The sequence below is a fragment of the Mauremys reevesii genome, linkage group 9, assembly GCF_016161935.1.
Source record: "Mauremys reevesii isolate NIE-2019 linkage group 9, ASM1616193v1, whole genome shotgun sequence".
NCBI classification, from domain to species: Eukaryota; Metazoa; Chordata; order Testudines; family Geoemydidae; genus Mauremys; species Mauremys reevesii.
Genome location: NC_052631.1, coordinates 36,654,140 through 36,674,532, shown reverse-complemented (window position 1 = coordinate 36,674,532; position 20,393 = coordinate 36,654,140). Strand labels below are relative to the sequence as shown.

General features: G+C 40.8%; 1 protein-coding gene across 2 annotated transcripts in view; it reads right to left on the bottom strand.

Annotated features, from left to right (window-relative positions):
• Positions 1 to 9,129: 9,129 nt before the first annotated feature.
• The window catches only part of FARSB (phenylalanyl-tRNA synthetase subunit beta), a 51,802-nt gene continuing 40,538 nt past the window's right edge, over positions 9,130 to 20,393 (bottom strand). For both annotated transcript variants that reach the window (XM_039489289.1, XM_039489290.1), the window contains exon 17: positions 9,130 to 9,400. In XM_039489289.1, the coding sequence (XP_039345223.1) occupies positions 9,249 to 9,400 (152 nt within the window). In that variant the 3' untranslated portion in view covers positions 9,130 to 9,248. The remainder of the gene's footprint in view (positions 9,401 to 20,393) is intronic.

Below are 20,393 nucleotides of genomic sequence, written 5' to 3'. Positions count from 1 at the left end.
CAACTGTTCTCTTCCAGAAGTCTTACTTCAAACTTTAAAATAAATTTATTTCCAAAAGCTGGTGGGTTTTATTTACTTTGTAGCTTGTCACATCTTTATTAATCTTTGAAATTGGTTGACATGGAAGGGGAATGGCTTGAAGTTTGAAACATCCATTACCTGCGCAATCCATTGCCACCTCCATCTGCAGTAATCCTGTAAACTCCCATGGTAGACCTGTTATGGTCACTAATGTCAATGTTCTGTAGTTACAACTATCCCATCAAGGTGTTAATAAAGATGGGAAGAAGAATTTTAAAAGCCTACCAAACAGCATAAATATGCTAGCCACAGGAAATTAAATGTTTTTTAATTGTGTGTGCAAACCTTTAATTACAGGAGAAGCAGTGATTAATAGTGGCCCTAAACATCAGAGATTAGAAAAATTCCTCTGCATAACCAGTATAGATTTGGAAAAAAGGTATGGTGATTTTTATTAAACAGCACTAGCTAACAATTTTAAATGCCACTTAGAACCTAGCGTAATTGAGGTTTAACACTTCTACATTTGTGGTATCAAGTCACGATCAACTCTGCATGAGCCCTCATGTGTAAAACAGCATGAGGTTAGTGCAAATTTATAGCCAAGAACATGGTGGCAATAAACAAAAACATGTCTCATGATCAATAAACTGTGTTCCCTAAAAAGTCCATAATAGGGTTCCAAAAAGCCTCGAGTAAATCCCTTCCTCAAGCAATGTGTGCTCTTCTCCTGCACAGCTGTTGGGCACAGTCAGGTGAAAACATTCTGCCTCTGCTGTGTGGCACTGATTTTCCAGTGTCTCAGTAAGATATTGCAGCCATTAGTCCAAGTACTAAATCTTTTTTTTTTTTTTTAAAGGATTGGGTCAAAATAGTAAAAAACACCTTCTCATTTCTGTATTTAAAAATAATTTTGGAAAGGATCCTGCACCCTCCCTCTACTGCTCAGTTTAACACACATGCTCACTGTTATGACTTCACATGGCCTGCTGCAATGTATGTGACCTACTGTGAAGTGAGGCCTTCTTTAGAACCTCTTCCTGTAGTCAGTATGCAGCTACTTCTCTGTGATTGGCTATCAGGCATTAGAGGTGGGAGAGGATTCCTAACACAGGCAGACCTAAGACATACCTGAGTTTAATATCTTGAGTCACTGATTCAGATCCACATTTGGTTGTCTGTGATGGAAAAAAATTGTCTAATAACTGTTTGGTGACTTCGTAGAAGGTCCAGTTCTTGCTCAACAAATGTTCACACTGCAAACACTATTTCTGTCGATGATGCTACATGACTTTGTTGCTTGCTGGTAATCTCGCCAAAGCTAGTGTTGCCGCTCTTCAACCAGAGCAGCTAGTCCAGAGATCGGCAACCTTTGGCATACGGCTCGCCAGGGTAAGCACCCTGGCGGGCCGGGCCTGTTTGTTTACCTGCCGCATCCACAGGTTTGGCCGATCGCAGCTCCCACTGGCTGCAGTTCGCCGTCCCAGGCCAATGGAGGCTGTGGGAAGTGGTGGGGACCAAGGGATGTGCTGGCCACCGCTTCCCGCCACCCCATTGGCCTAGAGTGGCGAACCGTGACCACTGGGAGCCACAGTTGGCCGAACCTGCGGACACGGCCCGTAAACAAACTGTCCCAGCCCACCAGAGTGCTTACCCTGGCGAGCCGTATGCCAAAGGTTGCTGATCCCTGAGCTAGTCAAATTTTGAATATTCCAGTTGGAAGTAGAAATGGATATAGTCTGGTATTCTATTTGATACAATCTTATTTACAAGGAATATACAAAGTCCACCTTCTCCAAATGCAGGAGGAACCAAGAACAAAAGGAACAGGTTCCTAGCTTACAGCTCCAAGCCTCTTTAGCCAACAGCTCTCGCTCTAGATTATCCCAGGGTCACACTATGCTCACAGGATCCTGGTTGGCTTTCTTGCTTTTTGCCTGTGCTTCTCTCTCACCCCACCCCCCACCCCCACCTGGTCACAATCCCCAGTCAAACCCTTAGCCCAAATGATGGTAGTTTCTTGGCAGAGTCTTCTACATTTAAAATGTAGATTGCCCTAGCTGCGGCACTCAGAAGTGTGAAAAATTCATACCTCTGAGTGATCTAGTTAAGGTGATCTAACCCCCCCATCTAGAATTCTTCCATCACCCTTGCTACCAACACACAAGATAGTTTTCTGTCATCGTAGAAAGTGTCTACAATACAGCACTAGGGCAGCATAGCTGCAGCTGTGCCACTGTAGTGTAGACATGTTGTGTGTGCATATACATGATGCTTTCCCTGCCTCACTGTGCCCATTCTTCTGCACAAATGTATCGATAAAGGGGTCACTAGTCAGAGAACCCAAAATTGTAGCAGTGCAAGCTTCATTTTGGGGAAGTTAGGTTTCTATGTTTGGTATATATATGTGTATGTACAATTTTTACATCAACACTGTGTCCCAAAATAATTCTCTCGTACCTGTTGCACTGTTTCTCATAGGCTTAGATAACAGGCTGGCTTCTTTGATTACACAAGTAGTGCCAGTGTGGCCAGTCATTCTTGCTCTGCCAGCTAAAGATTACTAAGTTATTTGTGGTGGCTGTTACCGTGTGTTACATCACAAATGGGAGGGCACCAATCACCGTCCATGGGTTTATAAGGAAAGGGAGCACTAGAACTCCTATTGCTTGTAATGACTGCCTCAAGTTGCTCTACACAGTCACTGGGTTGCCACACTGATTTTAAATGAGCATATGCAATTACAAGGTGAAGTCCAATAAATCACAGAATTTATTATATTAAGAGAAGGAGTCACCAAGATTTAAAAAAGGATGAGTTATTTATCAGAGATGATGGGCTAGATCTCCCAGTTATTAATTTTCCATCTGAGAGTCAACTGCTCCTGGACTTTTAAGTAATATTAGTAACTACAAATGACTTATGTATTTGGATTACTGGAAATGCCTCTGAGCTATCTCAGAGGCCTATTCAGAAATTTCAGCTAGTGCAAAAAGCAGCTGGCTGCAACTAAGAGGTGGTCTGTGGATGGAGCATGTTGTCTGTTTTTTCCAGGTTCAGTTTAAGGTGTTTATCTGTAAAGATTCTATCCATGCTACCAGAGAGCACTCTCTCCCTGTGCACCATTTCAGAAGTAAGTGCAATTATGCTAAATGGATTTTGCACAGTAGGAAGTTCGTTTTCAGTTGACTTGTCAGTTTTTCATCTCCGATATACATTTAATAGTGTAACTACACCTGCTGACTATTGCTGGGTCCCGATAGACCAGGCTTGCACAACTCGTAAAGCGGCGAGAGCCATATTACTCTAAAGAAAACAGCCGAGGGCCGAACCCCACCCCGCCAGCCAAAATCCCCCCTCCCCAGCGCCTCCCAGCCCCCCTGAAATACCCCTCCTCCAGCACTGCCCGCCCCGTGGAAACAAACCCTCCTTCCCCAGCGCTGCCCCACCGAAACAGGGGTATTGAACCTTGATATATAGCAGGCCCCTAAGGTAGTATAATTAAGGTAAAAGAAAAAATGTCTTTTTGTTAGAAGTAGAATAAGATCTTCCCCCGACTTTGTAATCAATTGCCCTGTTGAATGAACGAGGTGTGGATGAGGAAGGCATGGAAGGCAGCACCTCCAGACAGCTGCAACCCTTGGAGAGGGGATGGGAGCCAGACCAGATCAGTAGAACAGGTCAGCCATGACTCGTAGCTCACCACCTCAGCCCCCCACCCCACGCCGCCCACTCGCCTCCTCAGCCCCCCCTTCCCTGCCGGCGGCTCACCTGCCCCCCCCCGCACTGCCCGCCCACTCGCCTCCTCAACCCCCCACACCTCCCGCTTGCCTCCTCACCACCCGCCACTGCCCACCCACCTCTTCAGCCCCCCCTCCCTCACCCACCGCTTGCCTGCTCACCCCCCACGGGCCACACAGCGAGCCCACGCGAGCTGTATGTTGTGCAGGCCTGCGATAGACAAATTAAACAAAATCTGGCCACCGTAGGCTAGGAGATGGGTTATAAATCCCAATACATCCTGGCATAAGGTGATCACTAGCTGGCCTTAGGAAGAGGTTTCCTCCCACCATATACTTTGGTCTGGGCCAGCATGATGGTTCCCTCTATTCTAACTACTAGCTGTCTCTTTTTACTTTACTGTTGTCTGTTCCCTAGAGCATGAGTTCTCAAACATCATTACATCGCGACCCCCTTCTGACAACAACATTTGCTACCTGACCCAGGAGGGGGACAGAAGCCTGAGCCTGCCCGAGCCCCATCACCCTGGGTGAGTGGGAGGGGCAAAGCCAAAGGGCTTCAGCCCCAGGCAAGTTGCCCGTAACCTGAGCCCTGCCACTCAGAGCTGAAGCCCCTCAGGCTTTGGCTTCAGCCCTGTGTAGTAGGGCTCAGGCTGTGGCCCTGGGCCCCAGCAAGTCTAAGCCAGCCTCTGCAACCCCATGAAAATGGGGTTGCGTCCCGCAGTTTGAGAACTCCTGCCCTAGGGTAAACTCTCTCTCTGAGCCCCCCGCCCCTCTACCATCTATATGCAAAATTAGCAACCTTCTCTTTTGGTAGGGCGATTCTAGCCCCTTGCTGATTTGGGGGCAAGAGGAAGGAAGAAAGGGAACCAACATTTCTGTTCTGCATTCTAGTTCTAAGCCTTATGCTCTCTGAATAGAGAGGAAGCTAAGACATGCAATATATACAGACACTAGAGGGAGCTTCACAAAACAACCAGAAGAGGAAGAGAGAATAACAAGATGGTGGAGATTTGCATATACAGAGTTTGCTTGCACAAAAATTCAATTAATCCTATTTTTGTCAAACTACATTTTCTGTGTGTGTGTGTGTGGGGGGTTAGCACATGCTGTGTTTGACAGTGAGAAGAAAACAACCAAATAAAGTGACAGTGTGTGTGTGTGTGTGTGTGTGTGTGTGTGTGTGTGTGTGTGTGTGTGTACACACACACTCTCTCTCTCTCCCCTCTCTCTCTCTCTCCCCTCTCTCTCTCCCCTTCCTCCCCTACCCATCCTGATTGGTGTTCCTTTCCAGAGGACAACTAGTCTGAGGCGATTTCTGTCACATGATGTGTGGAGGTCGGAGGTTGCCAGCTTACAAGAAGCTCTGTAATGTGCACAGCAGTCTCTCAGGTGAAGCAGGAACCTGGGGCCTGGCTCACTGATTTCCTGCTGTGCTTATTTAGTGCCCCTCGGCAAAGATAAGAATCATTGAAACTGTAAACAATAGTGGCATCTGTCCAAAAGCAGAAACTGCCCAAGGAGAGATGTTGCCTTAATCTAGATATCAATCTGTAATAGAAATAGTAATTATAATCATAAACTAGGGTAGAGGGATATACATCAGATAACTTCTAGTTCCTCCCACTTACTGTATAGAGCAAATTTCAGAGGAACTCAACTATTAAACCTCACAAGACATCAGAGCAGTAAGTTGTATACTTGTTTTACAGATGGTTGAAATGAGCCACCTTCCAAAGGTCAACCAGCAGGTTAGTGGGAATAAGACCCAGGAATCCCAACCTCCTGCTCTGCCCCTCAGTTCATCAACCCCACTTCAACCTGTAAAAACAAATAAAAGCACGTCAGTCAGACCTCATAATAGCTTAGGGAAAAACATTCCAAGTAGACATTAAATACAGACACCACCCTAGCAAACAGTGCCACCGAGCCTCTGAATTATGAGAGCTGATAGGAAAACAGAATGTTAAGTGCAGGTATTCTGATGAATACAGTAGTTACAGTAATGTTAGCAGTAAGGGGAATGCATGATGAGGTGTTGCTATGCTCCCTTTCTTCATGCACAGGTTTGTCTTTATTTTTCATACTCAGCACTAGTATCAAATTCTGTCAATGTCTTAAGGTTTCTTTTCTTATTAACTGGTAAAGAAATATGCACTGTACTGGTCAGTATGGGGATTATATACTGAGAAGGATAAAATGTAACAGCTTCCTCTCCAGAGTTTAGATAATTGGTATTGACTTAGACCAAAGACAGTAGACTGGTCTAAACACTTGGAAATCCAAGGTAACAGTAAAATACTGTGACCCATTGGTAAGCTTCTCAGTTGACAATAGTAAATCCTCCATTACTCAGACTCTGATCTCCTAATACAATTCAGCTTTAATTTTGGCTGACAATTTCTCTGCAGACACTCCTTCCCAGAACCCATGTTACGAGGAGGTTGAATTGTCTAAGAAGCAAGAAGGCCCATCACCTCTTCTGTTTTGTTCCCATCACTGGCCACTTAACCTTGACAAGAGCCTCCTGAAAACTAAAAGCTCATTCTCAAAAAGCTGAGCCTTAGTCTCTAATCATTTTGCTGCAAAGACACTACTGCTACTTGACTGAATTCTAAAATGTGTTATAAAAAGGGTTAGCCTCCTAACAGTTATCTGGAAAAAGAAACAATTTTTTTTTCATTTCTCATATTTTGACCAGTTCTACTCTATAGACAAGTCTGTACCTTCAACCCTCAGCACATTTCATCTCTCACCTGTACAAAATACAGAATCTTCAAGATCCTTCCCTCCTGAGGCTCTATCCACGACCAGTGGACTGTACTAGCAATAATGGTTTGGGATCAGTAGTGAGACAAACGAATTTTGAACCTCTCTAAAATTCATCAGTCCAAAAGTTTCACCTTGTTATTGGGTTCCAGTGGTGTCAGAGAGAGGTATTTAAGTAACGGGCAGCAGAAAAATGATCTACTGCAATAAGCCTCATCACTGTGGTTTCCTTTGGCAATGAATGCTACATTAGTGCAATGGATGCCATGGCTAAGAGTAAGTATAGTATCTTTTGCAGAGGGAGCTGGGTATATGGATTGGAGACTTACTGCTGGTGCAAGAAAGATATAAACTCTTGCAGTATGGACAGTACAAACTGCAAGAGATCTGGGTTCAATCCCCAGATGTCAGACTTCTCAGATGACCTTGGGCAAATCACTTACTAGAACCTTCTAGTTACTGAGCACCTGCAGCTCCCGCTTACATTAAGTACAGCTCTGGGGAGCCAGAAACTCTGAAAAGCAGTTCTTTAGTGCCTCAGTTTCCCTCCCTGTAACTTAAATATAATTTCCTGTCACAAGGAATTATTGGATAACATCACTGGTTGCCAGGCACTCAGATGCCAAGGCGATATAAAGCCAGAGGGAAAAAACTTCACCCATAACCCTTCCCACAGAGACTATTGCAGCACAATGATTAGTAACAACCTAACCAGGCCATTATTCAATAGAGGGTAAGCTCAAAGTAGAATTGGGACACAGTGTCCAAAAATCTTGTGTATGGAAGTATATTTAATGTACTGAAGTATGCCTGTGCTATGCTGAAATGCAAATCTGCCTTATTGTGGTTCTAATCCCCACGTATGACCTACTAATAAAAAGAGTTTTTTTAATACTTACCATCTGTGTTCAAGCTTGTTTCCCACACTGAAAGCTTGCCTGGTTATAGTTGTGTAGGCATCACAGAGAATATACCTTTCAACTGATAAGGCTTGATAATCCCTGAGGGACTTTAAACTGCAAGCTGCAGTTCTCTCACTCTGCGCAGTAGAGTCAGTTGCCTTACGTATGTAATATCTTCTCATTTCATGTTTGTCATGCAGAGAAGTAAAATCTACACTTCCATCTGATGGTAACTGTAACTCACGGACAATAGGATTTCCAGATGGGTAGCTGTAATGCATTTTTTCATAATATATTAATACACAGTCCCTCACCTGTTAAGAATAATGAAAGATTTACCATTAAAAAAAGACCTAGTGGTTCCATTCATGGGTGCTTTGAAGTAATACATCTTGGAAGACAGTTGACCTTACCATCACCATTTCCAACACATCTCCCTTGTTATTTAGTTGGCATTTGTAACACTCTTGTCCAACACCACTCAGCTGTTTACATTTATACTGTCCTTCCCCTACAGGACTAGATCCCCCAGTAGAAAGAAGGGTACATTGTATTGGTGCAAGATAACGGGCAACTTTAGAACTGGCTATAATGCAGTGTGAACAATTGTCAAGTTTATAATAACACAAGTAAAGAGCTTGCTTAAAAGCAACACAAGAAGTCTACGGACTCAGCTGTTCTACGTGAGAATGGATATCTGGAGAAATGCTGCAGCTTGGGGCAGGCTCATTTTCCAAGCTAGTGGAGGCCATGAAGGAGAAAACTGTTGTGCCCCCTTGTGAAAACTGACTTACATCAACAGCAATACCTTTGTCATACTGAGAGGTTCCAATAAGCGATCAGAGCAAATGACAACCACACAGAGGCCTTGAGGTTTGGCAAGACAAGGAAGGTAACACAGATGGTCAGTCATTACAGCAAACACACAAGGCTGGGTAAGGAGGTGCAAAACAACCGAATCCATGCCCACTCTCAAATGCTGCGGCAGGAGTTGAAATCCATTGCTACGGCTATGCAAGTGCAGCATGAAATGTATCAAGTTCTGCAGGCATACATCATAGCCTCCATCCCATAAAACCTTTGATCAATATTTTTGGACTCTAAGCAAAAAAGTCAGTCTGCTTTTTGTTTTTTTAAGTTTTTCTCTCCAATTTGGTTAGTGCGGCGCTCCAAAGTGATAAGGCTTATATCTACCACGAAATAATTCCAACTTTGATTTTTCTTTGACTTTAGAATGATAAGAGATCAAAGGTTTTGCTTACTGCATTGCAGGAGATATTGTGTAAGTCTTGCTTACAAAATAGCTCTGGTTTTCATGAAAAAGTTTATTTCCCTCCCCCAACCACCGATGAGCAAATGACAACCGTACAGAATAAAAGCTCAAGTCCTTAGTTCTGCTCACATTCGTTCAACATTTGTGCTAATCAATTATCTTATTTCATGCAATAAGAAAAGAATGAGATTCCTGTTATGCAGCCATAATCAGTTACAGTATGAAGCTCTGTCTGTGGAACATTTCTGATTTTGAAAACTAATCATGTGCTTTGCCATTACATTTCTCTTGTAATACATTGGGATTTTGTTTGGGGGGTGAGTAAACACATTGATGGCACATTCTAGCCCTAGTTACCACATTCTTACATTGCAAATGCCAGCCTAATTGTAATGCAAGGAACATATTTACGCATGGAGCCAGACCGTGTTTTTCTAGTTTATTAGAACATTGAAGTATAAATGGATGTTCTCTGCAGAGAGAGACTAAAGGGCATAGTTGCATGTGAAGTGGATATTTGGAGGTGATATAACAGTTTTGTCTTCACAAGAAGGGCTCAATATTGATCTCTAGGGCAGAGCATGGCATGGTGAGCTCAAATTTGGTGATAACATCAGGGTGAAGGACTCCAAGCTTTCCAATACTTTGACCTTTGGCAAGGATCTCAGCACAACGGCCAGGGAAGAAAGCAGAGTCTGAAAAGAAAGTGAGAGAAAAATCAATATTTCTTCAGGCTAAAAAAGTTAATAGACATTTAACAGTGAGAACAAAGCTTTTATTATTTAACCGGTTTCTCTGCTAAGAATGGGCTCTCTCACTTTCTAGCATTAATAGATGTGCAATGATTGACAAAACAAGGAAACACTTCAAGTTAAAAATAAAACGTGGAACCCTAACATGGACATTTTCCCCCACTCTAGAGTTGTTTTGACAAGCATTTTTCCTATAACAGAAATCAGCGCAGATGAGTAAAGTCAGCAGAGAGACACTGAAGTTAACAAGAAATTTAGCATACTTCAAGTATTATCCAAAACCTGAATGTTTCCCACCTTATTATGTTTAGGAAAATAAAGCTTGCTGTCATCTAAGGGGTGAGCAGGAATGTCACGCTTGATTACATGCCACATTACTAGTAACATGACCTACATTCCTTATCTGGAGAAGAGCTTTTAAGCAGTTTCATGTATACTGTAAAACCACAGCAATGACTGACTCAAAGGAAGCCTGAGATCTTCCCCTATATATCTCAAATCAAACATCAAGTTTTTAAATGTTATTTGGTAGTTTTTAAAAAAATATAGTTGCAACAGTAATAGGGGAAGTCAGCAAAGGAAGAAACATGAGGATTTCTCACTGGGAGCCCTTACTGTCTGGGAACTTATGCACCAACATTAAGGTCTTGTCTACATAGGAAAGTTATACCAATACAAACTAAATAGTGAATTTAAACCAATATAGTTACACAGGTCTATCCCTCACATTATAAAAGTGGCTTTTATGTTGGATTAGCTCATGTTACTTTGGAAGGGTTTTAAGCTACATTGAAAAGAGTCACTCTTATACTTGGAAATAGTATACACATGGGGAGTTGTGTAGGTATAACTACACTGGTTTACAATATCTATACAATTATACCAATATAACTGGTAAAACTTTCCTGTGTACACAAGCCTTAAATGCCACAGATGCAGAAAGTTCTAATCTGATAAATTTCTGAAACAGTTGATAAGTATTTCCTTCTATCTTCTCTAATAACAAAGTGCAGGATTCACACATCAACAACAGTTCTTCCCCGTGACTGCTGTAGGCAAACATTACTGGATAGTATTTCCAAGTTAGTAAGATTTAAGATTCCAAAAAAATTTTTTTAGATTCAGGAAAAACATGTTCTAGGGAGAAGTGGAGAAGGGAGGGAAAATACTGGGAGAAACAACTCTTCCCTCTCTTTTCCTGTCAGGTCAGTCACAAACAAAGCCCTAAACTGCACCAGTAGATGGGAGTTATTTTATTACACCAGAAGGAACCTGCAAGGGTCTAGGGTCTATTTGATCTCATCTTAAATTACTAAAAATTAGACCTGTGACTCACGTCCTAGTGTACTGGGACCTCCTGGACTCAAAGCATATAACTCTGGACTAGAGTGATTTACCCAATGGGACGAGAAGAACGGTAGCTAGTAGCTCTTGCAGAGTTCCTTGTGTACAGTCCCCTCAAGAGAGGGGAGGGTATCAGGAGTAGGCAAGGCCTCTCAACTCCATTGATCGCCCACACTGTTCTGCTGCTACCCAGAGGGAGGGTCCAGCTTTCAGCTACATTAATATTTGAATAGATCTCCACTCAGAACTCTGGTGAGTCACCAGGAGACAGTACCACAGAGAGTAGTCAATCCCAAACTCTACTGCTCCCTACACTTCTCTTCACTGTGTTAAAAAAAAAACCCCACAAAACACTTACAAGAAAATCCAATGGAGCATTCCTTGTACGGTGAGAATCAGGGGAAGACACAGCAGGGGAGAAGCTCATCCCCCTCCCACCCACTTCTGCAGATGCTGTGCTGAGGGGGTAATTCAGCAGACATCCTCTGTGGCAGGGAGGGTCTCAGTTTTATTGACACTGGTGGGAACTGAGTCAGTGCAGAGCCCTGGGCCCTGCATAAGGCCAGAGATAGATTCCCTAATGGCAGTTTTCTCTTTGGTTTCTCTAAAGTGCTATTAAAATTCTGGCAGGAATAGGCTCAGGTCATTATAATGTGCTTAGGAAGAGCCATTTAAAATGGCAACATCAGGTCAAATTCAGCTCTGAACCTCAGGTTCATCTTTTATGAAACTCAAAAAGAGCCAACAGACATGGGGCCCCAAATTTTCTTCTTCTTTAAAACATCAATGGGAACTTATTTTGAAAAGTCCCCCTGCAGTGGTCATAGACAAAGTTTACAAGGGCAAAAATCTGAAAGTAAAAATCAATTATTCTGTACTCACTAGCCAACCTGTGGGAAATACCAACAGAATGTTAATATATATTTCACTCTGTACTGTTTGTTAAAACTGAAAGTGTTAGTAAACAATAATAGTAATGTAAATAAGGAAATGCTTTTAAAAATATTTTGAATGAGAGAATGTCTTTAAATCTAATCGCACTATTCCAGTCTCAGTTATAAGGCCAATCCAACATTGGTATATGTATTTATATTGGACATTTAAAACTGAAATTATGTGCACCCTAAATTCTACTGAAATGTTGATCTAGCTAAACAGTCTCTTTCTACTGCCAAACTGTTGTACCCAAAATGGTCCCTTAAAGTAAAACTTGACAAAATAAATTTAGAAAAGCAAAACAAGTGTTGTGTATACTAACCTCTCTTCCACTTTCAATGAAAACCTAATCAAGAAATAAAGTATGCTTGCTGTCAGTGACGACAGAGTCGCCCATTTGGTATATAAAGCTGGTACTGTACCAACTTATTTGAATAGGATACAGTGATGTTCTCTTCAAGACTTGAGTTTTAAATTTAACAAGCACAAGAGCAATGTGTCAATATGGTCTGATAGCAAGAGACTGTGTCAAGGTCATTAAACTGTAGCCAAAAAATGCTGTTTAACAATATGTTTAGCGGACAGTCAGGAGAGAGTCAGAACTCCCAATATCTATTCTGCCGATTTCTGCCTGTGCCACTCAGTGTGTAGGAACATGTGTTACTTAACCCTCTGGTGCCTCAGTTTTCTGGGTACACCACCCTCTATCCTTACGTTTAATTGTTTTTAACATGCTTTGAGACTTTTGGATCATGCTATAATAATATTGTACTGAGGTCACCCTAAAAGAAAATCAGTTTTTGTCACTACATCATTATCATGGCTATACAAACTGCCCCTTCATTAGAAGAGGGATATATAACCTATGGTATTCAATGAGTTAATACTAAGCCACATATTTATGCAGGGACCTGATCATCACTCGGCTTAATAAGGATCATATTATACCACATCTCTCTCCGGAAGTTCTGACATTCATTTGCGCAGCAAAGAGTAGTTGCATAGAGTCCCAACTATAAAAAGGCATATATATATACTGGATACTCGTTTGTTAGAGGTCATAATGAGCGGGGCTGCTGAACTAATTGGTTTCAGAATGGCTGCATTACTGGAAGAGGGCTGTTATTGGTATCAAAGTTAAATAAGTTATTAGCAAAAGCTTCCATAAAGTAATCCACTGCCACGCCAGTATTTTGTTTTGTTTCTAAAACTGTTGCCTCAGAAGAGTTAGAATCATGTGACCAATACACATTCTAGAAGATGGCACACTTTCTTCAGAATATAAAGCAGTAAGTCATGCTACATGTAGAATATTTTATTTGGACTTCTTTGAGACTGTTACAGAGTTTGCTGTTGTAAGTCTGCGGGGAGCTTATGGATACTTAATGAAGAGTGGTCACATTTCTCAGGCTTTATGCTGCTTCCCATTGTGTGAAACTGGTTTACACAGGAATAGTCTACTAGCCAGGCATTTCTAATATGCACACAATCTAGTCAGCAGTTAGCAAACTTTTTTTTCTCACCTATGCCCAGCTTTGCCCTACCCAAAAGCGGTGGTATTAATGAAATTATTCGTGTTTTTAGAAAGATATTCCCCAAAACACTAACATCCTAAACTGGAAACTCTAAAAATTTAGGATGCCATGGGATGAAACGCTAAACCGGCTACTTTTTTCTAATAAGCAATAATGTGTAATTTGCCATAATCAACCTCTTATAAAAGCAATAACTAAAATTCAGTATTGTACAAGTATTAGTTTGTAAACTTTTTAGGGCAGGGAGTTTATCTTTGTTTTGTAAAGGCATTTCTTTAGCATTACATGGGTAATGAGCAATAACGTAGTAAAGGAAGAAAAAAGATCAGCTAGAACCTGAACACTGATAGAGATGTGGTCCCACTAGCCATTACTGGCTGAGAATAGAACAGAACTCACTATGGTTCTGGGGGTTCTCTCTTTCAGGCTGTTTGTCAGTGTCTTGCTCTTGTTCCCATCAGCTAAGTTTGAAGAATGCACTCTGATTTCATATCTTACTTGGAGGTTCCATGTAGCCTTCAGTGTGAGGAATTAGACATAAAACTCCCATTAACAGGGGGCATGCCATGGACTCCCAGCGCATGGTGCTGAGAATTCAGCCCTCCATACTAGCTCTTTACTTCTGTTCATACCCAGTCTGGGATGTCCATTATTTGTCAAATGCAATAGGTGTGCAGGCTACTTAACAAACAAGAAAATCACATAACAGAGATGAGATTCTATAGTAAATAAAAAATGAGAATAAAGGGGTTGGGGCCATAAGCTCCAGGATCTCTCCTGGACCAGTCAACTTTTGAACTCTGCAGTGGGGAGGCACGGATTCCTGTTTTGTTTGAATTAAACTGGACTGTTCACATATGAAGTTGAAAATTGACTTCAATTTAATTTTAACACAGCCTCAAAGCAGAAAAGGGTCCAAATGGCATTCTCCCAGCAAAGCTAGCAGCAGGCGATTTGTGGTCTTTGTGTGGACATATAGAAACAACAGTAATATCCGTGGCAAGGTTATCCACACAGTCACCTCAAGAGTTTTATGGTTGTGAAAATCTGTTAAGTCCAAGTTTCTGTAGTGGAGAGGTTTTACTAGTTAAGCAGTCACTAAACTTCACCTCTAAATTACCCATAATGATCTGCTAGCATACAGACCAGGCCTTAACCCTTTGCTGCTAGGTGAGATTTCACATCAATAATTACTGAAGCAATTATGTTGTAAGTCTCCTAAAGGAGATCCTGGCTTGTGCCAAAAGCTTATTAAGAGCCCACATTTAGTTAAAGATTGTAATTTACTACTCCATTCACTTTTATGATTAACATTAGATGAAAAAAAAAAAACAAACAGTGTCTCCTGATTTAACTAATCCCCTCATGCTCTATAAACAAAAACGTCTAACTAGCAGAAATTCAAAAAGCTTCACTTGCAAATACCAGTTCAAGTGTCTAAAATTCACCTTGAAATCCAGTTAGAGATCTAATAGTCATTGCTGATAGAGACTCCTAACATGTCAGAAGAAGCCAAACAAGGGTGGTAGTGGGGGAAAATCATCTTTTAATATGTCAACATTAGAACCAGCAGCTATGAAAGGGGGTGGGATGAAGTGCAATACAATGCCTTTTGACAAAAAGAGGCTCTGAAGCCAGTAATGTCTTAGGCGTACTACATGCAAGCAACAGACAAAAGCCATATCTTATAGGTGCAAACAAGAATTTCATTTCCAGCACTCAGTGAGGTGGAAATAATTCCTTTAATTAAAGCTTTTGTAGCATCTCCTCAAAATCTATAATTGTCTTTCTGTGTTCAGACAGTAGGGCCACTTTGATTGCTTTGGGGGTAATTCTTTGGCCAGTAATCCAATGAAGAACCTAGTCTTTAGCACATTTTCTGGCTAATTGACCTTCAAAAGGCTTGGTGAGCTCTCTAGGCTCTTCGTTGTCAAACACCTTGCACAGTTTCTTTTCACTGCCCATTCTTGGCCCCTCCCTCCTTTAAAAAAGATTAAGGTAATATTATAGGCCTAGAGTTAGGATAAGCTTTAGAACATACCAATTCATTCCTATAATTTGAGGGAACTTCGGAAGTCGAAGCTTAAACGGGTAACTGAGTGGACCCTGAATTCTAAAAGCAGCAGAGCTGTGTTATTGAGCATGTGGCATCTGAAGTCTTTCATCTTAATTCCCATTCCCATTGGTTACTTTATTTGCCCATTTACTTGCTTATCCTAGATTCCTCTTTTGAAGTGTCTCATCTGCTCTCTATATTTGCAGATTTTCTTAAAATCATGTTCTTTACTTTATAGATTTGCTTTTTTCCTTGCAAATATACAAAAAAGTCATGATCCAGTACCTGATCAACATCTGAAAAGACAAACCGGCATTCCTTGCGCATTCTGTGCAGGCTCAGGCCCCATAAACTTAGACCTAACTATAACAAAGTCAGTGGAAACAATCTTCTCCACTTCAGGGAGGAAAATACGTTTCTATACTCATCTCTATTTCCGTTTATTCTAAAAATCGTAGCTTTACTAATACTGTATTTCTGATCATCGGATTGAGACAATACATGATCTATATAACAATACACCATCTATTGCCACAAATTAGTATAGCTGTATGCAGTATAAACTGCATAAATATTAATTAGACTTCAAAATACACTATCCTGCATGGCTACATCTTGCCATGACACAATTCAAGGTGTCCAAAAATAGGAGCCTAAAATGAAGCTCCCAAATTCCGCCTGACTTTTCACAAGTATTGAGACTTCAAGAGCTCCCATTAAAGTCAACCCATTGTCACCAACCCCTCTGTCACAGCTAGTGAATACAGTTAGTTATTGAGGCCAATGGCAGCTTCGGGGGGGGGGGGGGGGAATCCATCAACTTTAAGCTCCTGGTTTCGAAAAACGTGACCTTTCTCTCGACAAGATGTCTCATTACACAGGATGCCCCAAATGACACAACTGTAAAACCTGGCTAATAGGGCAAACAAATCAATGTGATCACATTAAGTGTGTTCCTTTACATGCCCCCTTCCTTTTTTTTTTTTTTTTAAGAGGTGAAATCAAATGTAAAAATTTTAGGGGGGAAAAAGGCAAAGCACAAAAATTCCTGAGTTACAATTACTTAAATATCAACACAGCCACCTGCACCTACACACTGATCTAGCAGGGTCACAGTCTGGTGTGTTAAATTAAATGTATATTTACCATACTGGTTTTCTCTTTCATTTTCACAGGTATTAATACCAAAGGTTTTGGAGGGAAGGTCAATGGCACAGTCAGTTATCTACCTGTGTGGTATACTGGATACCCCCAAATAGGGCTCAGCTTGGAAACCCTTGAGAGGAGGACAATAAGCCCAGGGACTGTAGAATCCTGGACATACTTGCAATTATGAGCAAACAAAAATATTCTGTTCACAAAGCACTCGGACAAAAGCTAAATCATTTGTATGTCACCAGACCTCCAAGATACAAATACAACCGTATAATATATTTGAAAGTCATATTTAAAATAAAATAGAAGTTTACACTTTTATATAACAGTATCTCTCTGTTACTTGTAATAATTTTATTTCTATGGATGTGTCTGCTCTAAAACCCTCCCAGCAGATCTGGGTATATTTTATTGTAATATGTTGGCTGAAATTCTGTTTATTTAGTTCCTGTCCATACTCTAGCTTTTAACAATGCCTGAAATAGTTTTCAAACACAGTTGCAGTCCATAGTCATAACACTGTTTGGGCCCACAGTTAATGGTTACAACCGTTCCAAGGAATCATGTTATTTATGTAGGCTTCAAAGCCGTCTCTATACTAGTATTTCTCTTCCAGTTGTACTGGATCACACAAGCAGCTTCCATCCCATCTACACCAAACTCTAGTCTAGAATTCTTGCTCATTCTTCCTCCCCCTATGGCAGTCGTAGTTGGAGTGCTAGAATAAACTGGGCTGCTGGAATTTTAGCTTTGTCATTTGGTAGTTGAGAAATTTAACAGACACGAGACAAAATAGGAGCAGTAAAACAGTGTTATACATATAGATACAGTACCTCCAATGTAATTTAAAATTATCTGTAAAAATAATATACTCCTACTGCTCCCACAAGAGCTTGATTATCTATGTGAATGTTGAGGATGACTAAGGGAAATTAATGATTCAGATCACTGATTTCAATGACAGGATTTAATTTATTCTTTGAAAGTGGAACAGAATGAGTGTTAAAATTATATGCCAATGGAAAAATGTATACTGAGTATAGTATATATTGAATACAAATCCTTGGGAGAATTATCCCACCACTTCTGTATGTTTCTTTAGGAATTCACATGTGCATAGCAAATGCACTAAACTCACCGCATTTGCTTTGGTGCAGCAATTAGGAAAAATGGCATGCCTGGCTCAGAATTTACCTGTGTTATAAGCTAGCTTTATGAAGCAACTACACCTTTGCCTATTTTTAAGGACCATTCTGAAATCCAGATCTCAGTAATACTGTACCTGATTAAGCAGTGGTTTAGCAATGAAGTACACTGAAATCTTACATCCGGTCTAATCCAAACGTTAACCTGGTATTATTTATGTCATTGCTCATTTATAAGACAGGAGAATTCCTAACTGCAAACACTCAAAGACTGGACTTTTTTCAGATGTATAACCATTCAACTTACACTTGAAATGAAATATTTCGAGAACCTAAAGTCTTTAACACTGGAAAGCCTAATCCCCCAATTCAATGGCTACCTTTCATCCCCTTTTGAACATCAAAAGGAAGGAAACCCTCCCAAAACATTACAGTCCTTAGAATCTGTCAGACAGACTGGGGAACAAGGAGTATTATTAAGTCTAATTTTCTAAAGCTCTTTGGAGCAGGGACTGTAATTTATTATATGCTTGTACAGCACCTAGCACAACGGAGCTCCAGCCGATGTGGCCATTAGGCATGACCTAAATATAAATGTTAAATAATAAAGGCTAGAGTCAAGTCACAGTCTACATGTGCATCAGAAAGACATTTTTTCTGTCTAACTTAAATAAATGCTATTTTACTTGGCTTATTTTATTTCAAGCCCCAGAGTAAGTCATCTTCTTTTGTGATCTGCTGACATTACCTGGTTTGAAATTCATAGAACCACTTGTGATTTGACTTTCATGACTGTCACTTTTCCTGCTATTTAGAAAATGGCTTAGCCAATTAGCCTGCAGAATACTATATCATTACACTGAAGACCTCAGCCATCACTCATCTTTAAGGGGAATTTTTAAGATTATTAGGTCTAAGATTTTTAGCTATGTTAATGATGAAAATAAACCATTTTCAACTTGAAAATTCAGTGATTCTAAGTGAACATAAAGTCAATTCCTCAGTCACAGGAGTCCACATTTCCTACTCTTTACAAAACAAGTTTGAAGGGAAGATTTTCCTGAAAATTATTCTGTTTTGGACATCTTTTGCATCCACCTGTGCAAGGAGAACAGAATCTTGAACTCAACACTTGCCAGTTAAGTGCGGGAGAAACATGTGTGTGTTCTAAAGAGAAAGATTTGGAAGGCTCTACCTAGGTCTGGAATTCTACAGCAATTTCAAGATGAATGATTTTCCTCAGACATTTATTTAAAAAAAATCTTGTTTGAATGCTAACAATTGTTTAATTGTATGTTGCATTACAAGGAGCCTGACGCTGTGTTTTGTAGCATACTTCAGGCTGATGAGCCCCAAACTTTAAAATCAGAATCTCACAAGACAGATGGCAAGCAATGTGTCTCTACATTTCTGTCACAACAGATGCATACGTGGGAAAAGGTCTACACCAGTTCTTAAAAAGTTACGCCGAAAAAAACCCAAAAACAAAAAAAAAAACCCAGAATTATCAGGGCTAAGTAAAATTAGAACTATTTTAACAAACAGTACTTACACGACTGCTTTTTACATCCACCCATTTTATGGACTTTTAATTTGGATACATAAAAATGACCATTATTTACACATGTTTTGCAGTAGACCACTGAGGTCTCAGCTGAGATCAGTGGAGGGCCCCATTGTATTAGATGATGCACAAAATACATAAACGCAGTCCCTGTCCTAAAGAGCTTAAAATCTAAATTGGCAAGACAGACCGGATTGGAGGTGGGGGGCAGGGAAAGGGAAAGGGAGGGGGCACAAAGCAGAGGCACAGAGAGGGGAAGTGTCTTGCATAAGATCACAGCAAATTAGTGCAAAAGCTGGGATAGAACTGAAGGATGAAATTCTGGCTCTCTTGAAGTCAACGGGAGTTTCATTATTGACTTAAATGGGGACAGAACTACACCCCAAGTGTTTGGGATCCCAGTCCATTGTCCTAGCCACTGGACCATGCTGCCTCCCCAAAGAATGGAGGTTTGTAATCGGGATTCTATTGTTGATGTTAACTACTTATATAAATCATCTTTTGGGAGGGGGAGGAACACAAAACAGTTGAAAATACAGTATCTGGTCTAGCTATGAAATAGTTTGCCATTTGAAGGAGGAAGATAGTGACAAGATAATGTTTTAATATGAGAGTCAGGCTGGAGGTTCTAGACTTCTGAGACTAAGGAATAAACACTACTTATGATGTACGATTAGAAAAAGATAGTCACACTAGGAAAGCAAGGGATTAAGCCCAGAAGTCTCCACAATGAAGAAACAGCAGTGAAGCAAAGAATAAAGGGCAGAGAGAAGAAAAACATCTTGAGAACCAGGTCAGAGCTACAAATACCAGGGTCATAGATGTTCTTAACGAAGACCTCTCACATGGAACTGGTAGACAGTGAAATCGCTGCTTCAGAGTATTTAGATGTAAAGGAGAATTTTATATTTTTGAATGTTTCCACCAAGTCATGCAGAAAACCTGATGGGAGCAGGAACAAGGTAATCACCATACTTATGACAGAAGGAAGGGGGATAGAAAAATATTTGTCAGCTCAAAAGGTGATTTGACAATGAAGCAAAAAACAAAACACCTTTTCCACTGACTTTTCACCAGAAGTCCTTGCTCAGATGCTTCCCACTGCCACTTCCGTGCCGGACCATAGAAAGATATTACTAAACAGGCCAATTCAACTGACAGCAATTCAGCTTAAGAGAGAAACTATCTTGGCACAGTTGTT